This window comes from Chiloscyllium punctatum, chromosome 39 (genome assembly GCF_047496795.1).
Source record: "Chiloscyllium punctatum isolate Juve2018m chromosome 39, sChiPun1.3, whole genome shotgun sequence".
Taxonomy (NCBI): domain Eukaryota; kingdom Metazoa; phylum Chordata; class Chondrichthyes; order Orectolobiformes; family Hemiscylliidae; genus Chiloscyllium; species Chiloscyllium punctatum.
The window spans coordinates 32,852,882-32,865,148 of record NC_092777.1 but is presented as its reverse complement, the minus strand read 5'-3'; the positions used below and the strand labels follow the sequence as shown (position 1 = coordinate 32,865,148).

The following is a 12,267-nucleotide window of genomic DNA, read 5'->3' as shown; positions in this document are numbered from 1 at the left end:
CCATTTGCCAGCACTTGGCCCATAGCATTGAATGTTATGATGTGCCCAGTACTCATCCAGGTACTTTCAAAAACATGTGAGGCAACTCGCCTCTACCACCCTCTCAGGCAGCACATTCCAAAATGGCACCACCCTCTGGCTGAAAAGATTTTTCCTCACATTCCCCCTAAACCTCCTGTCCCTCACCTTGAACACATGTCCCTTCGTGGCTGACCCTTTAACTAAGGAGAGCAACTGCTCTTTATCCACTCTGTTCATACCCCTCAAAATCTTGTACACCTTAATCAAATCGCCCCATCCATCTCATCTGCTCCAAGGAAAACAACCCAAGCCTATTCAACCTTTCCTTATCTCTTAAAGTTTCTATCCCAAGCAGCATTCTGGTGAAACTCCTCTGCATCCCCTCCAATGCCATCACATCCTTCCTGTAATGTGGTGATGAGAACTACATATAATACTCTAACTGTGGTCTCACCAGAGTTCTATAGAACTCCAACATGACTTCCCTGCTTTTGTAATCTATGCCTCGAATGATATAGGAGTTGTCCCATTTGCCCTTTTCACCACTTTACTAATACAAGATCAATGTCTTCATTAAGGAAGGAGGGCAGAGGGAAATGACAATAACAAAATTAATGGATAACCAAAGATCAACAAGTATTTGGCACCAAGTTACTGATGGGACTCTAAATGAGAGGCTTGAATAATGTCATAAATGTCAGTGTTTCAATCACTGGAACTCACAATAATGTTGAGAAAGTACATGCAAAAGTTTACTTTATTAAAAAGAAAAAGACTGCGCACGGATTTGCTCACTGTTCCCCATCCCATAGTTGCAAGCACATATGTAAAAATGTAGGTTCTCACTTAGTCTGTAACTTGATTGACTCAGTAATGTTGCATGTTGACTGATGTTTTATTTGGTCATCCAATTCCCTAAAAACATACCACAAGCTAGGGAAAGTTGACTCACCCTGTTTTGTACCAACCCTCTGGGGTGATACATTCCCTTGTCTTTTCTGGCTCATCCCAGTATCCCAACATAACAGTGTATCCCCGGATCCACAGCTCCCCTGCTGTGTTCAAGGGAAGAAGTTCCTCACTTTGAAGATGCACAACCTTGGCCTGTAACACACATTAAAATGCCATGAGATAGGGCCAGAGGAGCAGTATGTTGCAGTCCTGCTCAAATGAATCACTCTGTTTGCCCATGTTCTAAATGCAAAACATTTACTTCAAATACAGTATTGGCTAATTCTTGAGGTGCCAAACCTCCAGGATTTGGACAGGACACTTCAGAAATTGAGGACTAATCTCACAGACACAGCTGTGAACAGTTCGAGAAGAAAATCAAAAATATATTTGAAAAAGGACATTTATTTTCTTTTTTTGGAATACTTTTGGCTTAGTAGCTACTAAAAAAAATGAATTTAGAACAAATGTGTTTGATTGGGACAGTTTGCTTTCTTATTGGCCTGGGAAGGCAGAATCTGTGGAGTTTGCGTTATGATCCTATATCAGCTCTCCAAGTTTTGTTACAGTCCTAGAGAAGATCCCAAAATTTGTTCCAATAAGGTTAAAGACTGTTAACCTTTTTTTGTTTAAGTTAGCAAAATTTGGAATCCCAGTTGCTTACCAAGAGAATAAATCCACAAGATTCCTCTTTTGTAAGCAAACAGAAGAAATTTTAATATACACAGGTTAATAAAGCAAACAGTCAATATTACCTATCACACTCTCACATCAAGAATAAACAAAAGGTAAATATGAAGTAGCAGGCAAATCTAGCCAGTACATATTAGAAAACTGCTTATCAAATAGTTGACACAAACAAAACAATCAAAAATAACTTTGACTACCCATTCAGACATCAGTCAATACTAAGTGCAAAAAAAATCACTGATGCTTCTATCTTCCTCATGAAGGATTTCCGCTCCCTCTACTGAGGACATGACTTCTGATTTCCCTCCAAAATTTCTGTATCTAAGAGTCAATGGCTGTTCATCTCCCAATTTCTCAATCTCTTCCACTGAATTCACAGGGCTGTTGGGAGAAAGTGAGGACTGCAGATGCTGGAGATTAGAGTTCAGAGTGTGGTCCTGATGAGTGGCTTATGCCCGAAACATTGATTTGCCTGGTCCTCAGATGCTGCCTGCTGTGTCTTTCCAGCACTACACTCTTGACCCACATGGACGTTGTCTAATATTTAAACATTGGCAAATCCAGCTGCTTTGAGCATATCACTCTGAAATGGTTTGGATCTCCAGCTGACAGTAATGTTTACTCCACCTAAATTTCTTAACCAAAAAGGCATAATGGATAATGTGACATACAATCATAATCTAATCCAGATCTCTTTCAAATCTAATTCAGGATCCAACCTTCTTTGACCTTCTTTTCAAGCTGAACTGACATACTATGTACAGTGTCCTTCTGTGATGGACAGGTAAACTTTCAGCATCTAAACACAGAATGACTCCTGGTTCGTAGTTACACTGCTGCTAAGAACTGCTTCTGAGTTTTTTCAAGCTCCAGTCTCCCTAGCTGCATTGAACAAATACTTCTGCAGGGGTTCCATGACCCCAAACCTCAGTGATACGGAGCTAATGGCAACATTTTAGTTGCGATGGTGCCAACTCTACTTTAGGCTCTCCCCACCAACCCATTCCCACTCACTGACCATTGAACTGGTCTATTTTACACCCCTGTTCTGAGTCAGAATCAAGTGTATTCTATGCCTTAAATATTACAACCTCTAGTTAAACCAATTATCATTTCCACAGGCACAAAATCAGTTTCTCAAAACACACAGAGACAAAAGAATCCTCCAAAATATAGATTTCCTTACAGTTGGCATGCTGGATGACTGATGACTGATTTGTGGGATGGTGTATTGAGTACAAGAGTTGGCAGGTCATGTTACAATTGTATAAGACTTTGGCTTGGCTACGTTTGGAATACTGCATACAGTTCTGGTCGCCACATTACCAAAAGGATGTGGATACTTTGGACAGGATGCAGAGGAGGTTTACCAGGATTTTGCCTGGCATGGAGGGTGCTAGCTATGAGGAGAGATAGAGTAGATTAGGATTATTTTCATTGGAAAAAGGAGGTTGAGGGAGACCTGTTTGAGGCCTACAAAATCATGAGAGCTGTAGATAGGGTGGATAGCAAGAAACTTTTTCCCAGTGTGTGGAACTCAATTACTAGGGGTCATGAGTTCAAAGTGAGAGGGGAAAAGTTTAGGGGAGATATGTGTGGAAATTTCTTCACACAGAGGGCTGTGGATGCCTGGAATGCATTGCCAGCGGAGGTGTAGGGGTGGGAACAATAGCATCATTTAAGATGTGTCTAGACAGATACATGAATGGGCAGGAGCAAAAGGATACAGATCCTTAGAAAATAGGCTGCAGGTTTAGATAGAGGATATGGATTGGCGCAGGCTTGGAGGACTGAAGGGCCTGTTCCTATGCTGTAATGTTCTTTGTTCTTTGTTCTGGGTAGTTGTAGGAGGAATGTCATATTACCAAATCTATCCAAGCTGAGTTGGCAAATGTAATCATTAGCACTAGCCTTTGAAACTTCTGCAAGCAGTTGGTCATTTAGTGAGAAATGATGTTTGACACAGGGTGGATAGCAACTAGACAAGCCAGGAAGACTCTGCTTTATAGAACATCTGGCATAACATGATATCCTAGCTAGGTGAGTTATGGCTAGCAGTAACTGTGGCACTGGTTCAGAACTGAACTCAATTTCTGAGTAGTGAGAGAGCCAGGCGTGTGATTCACTTGCAACCAAGAGCTACAGAAACGGATGTCATCCAGACTGTGAGCCAGTTTTCAGGTGTAAAACCAGTCAGGGAGGGGAGAAACAAAGAAAGACAGAGAGACAGAGAGAGAGAGAGAGAGGATGATCAGCGATAGGGAGATATACAGAAAGAAAGCAATTAAAGGCTCGGAGAGAAGTGTGAAATGGAAAAGGAGAGAAAGACGGAAGGACTAAGAAACGGGAAGTGAAGGGAACAGAAACAGAGGAATGAAATGTGATAAAAAGAAGTGCAAAAAGAGGGAAAGATTAAAAGTAAGAGAGAATGAGAAGGGAGAAATCAAGAGTGAAAAGAGGTGAAAGAAAGAATAAAAACACAAATAAGCAGTAGAAGGAGAGAAGGTGAGGAGGGAGAAACGAGATAAAGGATGAGAATAGAGAGGGAAACAGCAAGAAGGACAAAGTGAAGCTATGCCAACCTTATACAACTATACAGTTCATCAGCAAAAAATAACCTGCCACCTCCTTACCTCGATGTGAGGGGCAACATATCCAACTGTTTCTAGTTTCCGTGTTATTTCATCCATTGGGAATCCTTGAAATGTGACCGGGCTGTTCTCTGTCGTTCCATATGCCCCCTGGTAAAAAGAAAGTCACTGTTATTCAGAGTTCAGCAGAATCATTTTTCTATTTATGAAACTGTAAGGAATGATAGAGATAGTAACTGGTAGGGGTGGGAAGGAGGGTGTGTGTGACACTATTGACTAAAGAATGGCGTGCTGGAACAGTGATTAGCACTGCTGCCTCTCAGCACCAGGCACTTGGGTTCAGTTCCAGCTTCAGGCAACTGTCTATGTGGAGTTTGCATATTCTCCCCATGTCTGTGTGAGTTTCCTCTCGGTGGTCCAGTTTCTTCACAATCCAAAAAATGTGCAGATTAGGTGGATTGACCATGCTAAATTGCCCATAGTTTGTAGGCCAGGTGGATTGACCATGGGAAATACAGGATTACAGGGATAGGGTAGGAGGGTTGAGTCTGGCTGTGATGCTCTTCAGAGATGTAGTGTGGACTTAATAGGCCAAGTGGTCTGCTTCCATACTGTAGGGATTCAATAAGATAATACAGTTCTAAATACAGAGAACGCTAGATGGTTTTAGGATGAAATCAATTTGGTTTATTAGGATGCTTTCACAGAGCTTCAAATAAGAATAATGAACAAATTTGCCAGCAAATTTCAAATGTGTCCAACAAAGGCACAACAACAAGAACAAAAGAATTGAGCTTCCTAGTATAGACTTTTAATAAAACATAGTGTCAAGGGTACAGGAGGATTTGAAGTTAGGTCTTGCAGCTTAAACACATTTCTCTGAATTTTCCCTCAGGGTATTATTAGTTCAGTCCTTTTTCTTAGAGCAGCTGGATCAGGATCTATCACATTAGTAATGTTCTCATCCTACTTTGTGACACCTCATTTGTCAATTGTTCCAACATGTCTCATCATGTACGCTTGACTGAGAGCTGGGACCGATAACAGCATGAACTCAAAGGTTTACTTTGGCAAGTGAAGTGAACTTTTGGCTTTGCTTGATTGACATCCATAAAAGATTAAAATATTTATCTTTCTGTGATCTCTATATTCAATGTGTCAATGTTTATTTAGACAAGACAAGAGGTGTGAAAGGTTTTGAAATGTTTAAAACCATTATATCAATACTTTGATGGTAGGTCTGATTGATATCTTAATGGGGTTGCAGGAAGAGCAATCTTTTCTTTCAAAGAACATACCTTTCTCAGCTGGACCACTGTTGCCATTGTTATTGTATGGTCCATTGGTTTTATACATAGTGGATACACTGGCTTTTTACCAGCACTTAACCTGGTCATCAAGAACTGTCAATGTGACATTGTTCACCTCACTTTCTCTGCTTCCCCCTCACCCGTTCCAATTTATCTCCCCCTGAACTAACCGCACTCCGTGAACTCAGATCCAACCCTGCTGACAAGGGTGATGCAACATGCTGTCGTCTGATGTATTATGCTCTACATTGTGGAGGCTGAGCACCAGCTCGCAGACACCTCCTCTTATCTCCCCCGGACCATTACCCCATCATGGGAAACCAGGCTACTGTGTCTGCATTAGTGACTAATCTCATTTCATCAGGTGATCTCCCTGTAACTGTCTCCAAATTTATAGTCTCCCAAACATCTCTGGCCCCTCCCTTCTCTTTCTTGACATCTCTGTTTCCATTTCTGGGGATAGCCTGGCCACTAATATCCACACTGGTCATTCTTCTATCTCTCAACATCTCCCCACGCTCCCAAGCTACCTTCCCCCTGCAATTGCAGAAGGGAAAACACCTGTCCATTTACTTCCTCCCTTCTTGTCTATTCATTGTTTACAATGTGGTCTGCTCTACATAAAGTCATAGAGTCATATAGCACAGAAACAGAACAGTCCAACTCTTCTGCACTGACTAGACATCCCAATCTGACTTTGCCCCATTTGCCAGTATTTGGCCCATATCTCTCTAAGCCATTCCTATTCTTACACCCATCCAGATGCCTCTGATTGGGCGTCCGCTTTTCAGGACACCTACATTCTTTCCACAAAAACCTGGAGCTTCCAGTTTCTTGCTCTGTCTACACACTATTGTGTTCCCTGGCCAACATCAGGCTTCTCCAGTGCTCCAGCAAAGCTCAGTGCAAGCTGGAAGAACAACCTCATTTTCCGCATGAGAAACCTGCAGCCTTCTGGACTCAATATCGAGTTTAATAATTGTAGGGCCTGACTACCTTCTCCCATGTTCTTACCCCAACCCCCTCACACCAGGCCTTGTCATTGCATGGTCTGTTACCACATACGACCCATTGTCAGCCACTAACAGTCCCCATTATCAGCTATTCATTCTTGCAAATTGACTTTTGTCCATCCCTTTGTCTACCCAACTGTTTCTATCTCTTTTTGGGCTCCATTGTTTACCTTTTTCCCCATCCCCCACCCCTTCTTTAGCATATACTGTACACAAACCTTCTCCGAGCTAAAATCAGTTCTGAAGAAGGGTCACTGGACCTGACCTGTTACCTCTGCTTTTTCTACACAGATGCTGTCAGAACTGCTGATTTTTTTTTCTGTTATTGGTCCCAGTTTTCTTTCCTCCACTGTTGTTCACTTTGTCCTCAGCTGTCTGGGCCCTAAACTCTGGAATTCTCTTTAAACCTTTTACCTCTCTACTGTCTCCTGCTTTGACATGTTCCTTACAAATTAATTCTTTGGCCAGAGTTTGGTCATCCATCCTAATATCTCTCTATGTTGCTCAGTCTCCAATTTTGTTTGATATCGTGCCCCATGAAGTCTCTGGTTGATATATTACATCTATATGTATAAATAAAAGTTGTTGTTGAGAGTTGTTTCCAGCTCTGGTCTCCCTGCTATAGGAAGAATATTATTAAGCTGTACAGCGTTGAGAAGAGTTTTACCAGGATGTTGCCAGGAATGAAGGGTTTGAATTATAAGGAGAGGCTGCAAAGTCGTAGAGTCATTGACATATACAGCTTTGAAACAGACCCTTCGGTCCAACTCGTCCATGCCAACCAGATATCCCAACCTAATTTAGTCCCATTTGCCAGCAACTGGCCCATATCCTTCTAAACTCTTCCTATTCATATGCCCATCCAGATACCTTTTAAGTGTTGTAACTGTACCAGCCTCCACCACTTCCTCTGGCAGCTCATTCCATACATGCACCACCCTCTGGGTGAAAAAGTTGCCCCTTAGGTCCCTTTTATATCTTTCCCCTCTCACCCTAAACCTATGCCCTCTAGTTCTGGACTCCCCAGCCCAAAGGAAAAGACCTTTTCTATTTATCCATGCCCCTCATAATTTTATAAACCTCTATGACGTCACTCCTCAGCCTTTGACCCTCCAGACAAAACAGCCCCAGCCTATTCAGCATCTCCCTATAGCTCAAAACTTCCAACCCTGGCAACATCCTTGTAAATCTTTTCTGAACCCTTTAAAGTTTCACAACATCCTTCCAAAAAGCAGGAGACCAATATTCCAATGTTGCCTAACCAACGTCATGTACAGCTGTAGCATGACCTCCTAACTCCTATAATCAGTGCTCTGACCAATAAAGGAAAGCCTTCTTCACTGTCCTATCTCCCTGCGATTCCACTTTCAAGGAGCTATGAACCTGCATTCCAAGGTCTCTTTGTTTAGCAACACTCCCTAGGACCTTACTATTAAGTGTATAAGTCCTGCTATGATTTGCTTTTCCAAAATGCAGCACCTCACATTTATCTCAATTAAACTCCATCTGCCACTCCTCAGCCCATTGGCCCATCTGATCAAGATCCCATTATACTCTGAAGTAACCTTCTTCACTGTCCACTACACTCCCAATTTTGGTGTCATCTGCAAACTTACTAACTATACCTCCTATGCTCATATCCAAATTATTTCTATAAATGACAAAAAGTAGTGGACCCAGCACCAATCCTTGCAGCACCCACTAGTCACAGGCCTCCAGTCTGAGAAACAACCCTCCACCAGCACCCTCTGTCTTCTACCTTCGAGCCAGTTCTGTATCCAAATGGCTAGTTCTCCCTGTATTCCATGAGATCTAACCTTGCTAACCATTCTCCCATGGGGAACCTTGTTGAATGCCTTACTGAAGTTCATATAGATCACGTCCATCGCTCTGCCCTCATCAATCCACTTTGTTACTTTTTCAGAAGACTCAATCAAGTTGTGAGACATGATTTCCCATGCACAAGCCATGTCGACTATCCCTAATCAGAACATACCTTTAATAATACATGTAAATCCTGTCCCTCAGGATTCCATCCAACAACTTGTCAAACACCGACGTCAGGCTCACTGGTCTATAGATCCCTGGCTTGTCCTTACCACCTTTCTTAAGTAATGGTACCATGTTAGCCAACCTACAGTATTCTGGCACCTCCCCTGTGACTATCGATGACACAAATATCGCAGCAAGGGGCCCAGCAATCATTTCCCTAGCTTTCCACAGAGTTCTAGGCTACACTTGATCAGGTCCTGGGGATTTATCCACCTTAATGCATTTCAAGACATCCAGCATTTCCTCCTCTGTATTATGGATGTTTTTCAAGATGTCACCATCTATTTTCCCACATTCTATATCTTCCTTTTTCTTCAGTAAAGACCAATGCAAAGTACAGGTAGACAACCCTTTATCCAAAATTCAGAAATCCAAAAAGCTCTGAAATCCGAAGGTTTTTTGTGATTTTTTTTCTCATTAACAAGGTTGTTTGGCTAGCAAACAGTTAGCCCAACAACACACCCACTCAATGTGTATCAATCAGACAAGACGTTGGAGGGGGGTGGTGTTGGTGTGTAGTCCAGAACTGCTAGGCCTCAATTCTGTCTCAGGGCCTGTTATAATCACAATGTCTGCTCTTCGGTAAGATTTTTAAAAATTTCACCACCAAACTGTCACTTATTCTGAAATTGGAAAAATTCTGAATTCCAAAAACCAGCTGGTCACGAGCATTTCGGATAAAGGTTGTGCACCTGTATTCGTTTGGTATCTCCCCCATCTCCTGCAGCTCTACACAAAGGCTGCTTTGCTGATCTTGAGGGGCCCTATTCACTCCCTAGTTACCCCTTTGTCCTTAATGTATTAAAACCTTTTGAATTCTCTTTAATCCTATTTGCCAAAGCTATCTCATGTCTCCTTTTCGCCCTCCTGATTTCCCTCTTAAGTATACTCCTATTGCTCCTATACTCCTAAGTATACTCTTCAAAGGATTCTCTCGATCTCTCCTGTCTATGCCTGACATATGCTTCCTTCTTTTTCTCAACCAAAACCTCAATTTCTCTTGTCATCCAGCATTCCCTACACCTACTGGCCTTTCCTTTCAGCCTAACTGGAATATACTGTCTCTGGACTCTCATTATCTCATTTCTGAAGGCTTCCCATATTCCAGCCATCCCTTTACCTGCGAACATCTGCCTCCATTCCGCTTTTGAGACTTATTATCTGATACCGTCAAGATTAGCCTTCCTCCAATTAAGAAATTCAACTGTTAGATCTGGTCTACCCTTTTCCCACACTACTTTAAAACTAATAGAATTATGGTCGCTTGCCTCAAAATGCTCCCCCACTGACACCTCAGTCACCTGCCCTGCCTTATTTCCCAAGAGTAAGTCAAATGTTGCGCCTTCTCTACTAGGTGCATTCACATACTGACTCAGAAAATTTCCTTATGCACACCTCTTCACAAATCCCTCTCTATTTAAACCCTTAACACTATGGCAGTTCCAGTCTATATTTGGAAAGTTAAAATCCTCTACCATAATCACCCTATTATTCTTACAGATAACTGAGATCTCCTTACAAATTTGTTTCTCAATTTCCCTCTGACTATTAGGGGGTCTAGAATACAATGTGAATAAGGTGACCATCCATTTCGTATTTCTCAGTTCCACCAAAATAACTTCCCTGGATGTATTTCCCGGAATATCCCCCTAAGTAAGCTGTAATACTATCCCTTATCAAAAACACCACTCCCCGTCCTCTCTTGCCTCCCTTGCCTCCCTTTCTACCCTTCCTATAGTATTCATATCCTGGAATATTTAGCTCCCAGTCCTGTTCATCCCTGAGCCATGTTTCTGTAATTGCTATGATATCCCATGCTCTGAGTTTCTAACCATGATCTGAGTTCATCTGCCTTTCCTGTTAGGCTCTTGCATTGAAATAAATGCAGTTTAATTCATCAGTCTTACCTTGTTCTCTGCTTTGTCCCTGCTTCCCCTGACTGTTTGACTCGCTTCTTTTCTCAACTGTACCAGTCTCAGATTGATCTCTTTCCTCACTATCTCCCTGGGTCCCCCACCACCCCCCCGGCAACCTTTTAAATCTTCCCAAGCAGCTCTAGCAAATCTCCCTGCCAGTATATTAGTCCCCTTCCAATTCAGGTGCAATACATCCTTCTTGTACAGGTCACTTCTACCCCAGAAGAGATTCCAATGATCCAAAAATGTGAATCCTTCTCCCATACACCAGCTCCTCAGCCATGCATCCATTTGCTCTATCCTCCTATTGCTCCCCTCACTAGCCTGTAGCACCGGGAGTAATCCAGATTTTACTACCCTCGAGGACCTCTTTTTAAAATTTCTGCTTAACTTTCTATATTCTCCCTTCAGAATCTCATCCTTTTCCTTTCTGAAGTAATTGGTTTCCATGTGTACAATGACCTCCTGCTGATCCCTTTCGCTTTTGAGAACATTCTGCATCCTCTCTGACACATCCTTGATGCTGGCACCAGGGAGGCAACACACCATTCTGATTTTTCGCTGCTGGCCACAGAAACGTCTGTCTGTGTCTCTGACTAGAGAGTTCCCTAACACAATCAATCGCTTCGAACCCAACGTCCCCCTCAATACTTTAGAGACTGTATTGATACTAGAAACTTGGCTGTTCGTGCTACGCTCCCCTGAAAGTACATCACCCCCTACATTTTCCAAAAGAGCATGCTTGTTTGAAGTGGGATTCACAGAAGACTTCTTTATTACCTACCTATCTCTCCTACCTTTTTTGGAGTTAACCCATCTACCTGACTGTATCTGCGGCTTTTTCTCCTTCTTATAAATGCCATCCATCGCACCCCTTAGCTCTTGTAAGTTCCTCATTGCCTCTAACTGTCGCTCTAACTGATCCATTCGATCTGATAGGATTCGCAATTAATGACATTTATTGCAGATATAATCCTTAATAACCCGTAAACTCTCTCGAAACTCCCCACATCCGACAAAAAGGGCATATCACTCTGCTAAAGGTCATTTTGCTCCTTCCAATCTACAGACCCAGAAAATAGCACCATCTTATTGCTCTACAAAACACTGCTCCAGGCTAACTTAATACTGCTGGCTTGTATTTTTTAAAAATTAATCAAGAGACAGATCCCAATAAAAACATATAATCAAGAAAGAAACCATTCTATTCACTATTGTAGATTTACAGTAAGGCTATACTTAAAACCATCCAGTTGTCTGTTTCTCTGCTGCGCCCTCTCCCAAGTTACTCCAAGATCAGTTGTGAATTTTGCTGTTTGTGAATTTTGCTGTTTGTGAATTTTTCCTGGACACACTGCGATATCCAGCGATACCTGAATTCAAACAGCAAAGGCAGTAACTGCGCTGATTCATAGTTGTGTCAGTTAGCAGTGTGGGTTTCTTTTTCTCTCTCCCTTACAGACCATGTGCTTGTTGCCTTTGTCTGTCTTTCTTTCTTTTAAAAGTGCTGTTGTTTTGACTTTTTTTTCTCCAAAATTCCAAAACAGCATGCAACAGCATATAAAACAGTAATTGGAATTTGAGGAAATCACCTCCAACACCTAAAATATCTCAAAAAAGGAGCACCTGTTACAGCCACAAATTTTTCCTGTCCTCCATCTTGGCATTTTTCACTAACCGTATAGAGGATTATAAAATAATGAGAGGTATAGGTAAGATGAAT

General features: G+C 42.0%; 1 protein-coding gene across 1 annotated transcript in view; it reads right to left on the bottom strand.

Annotated features, from left to right (window-relative positions):
- acsf2 (acyl-CoA synthetase family member 2) overlaps positions 1 to 12,267 on the bottom strand; it is a 177,175-nt gene that overhangs the window by 13,193 nt on the left and 151,715 nt on the right. The window contains exons 11-12 of the mRNA XM_072558419.1: positions 4,296 to 4,403; positions 974 to 1,125 (exon numbers count right to left, since the gene is read on the bottom strand). Coding sequence (XP_072414520.1) covers positions 974 to 1,125; positions 4,296 to 4,403 — 260 coding nt within the window. The remainder of the gene's footprint in view (positions 1 to 973; positions 1,126 to 4,295; positions 4,404 to 12,267) is intronic.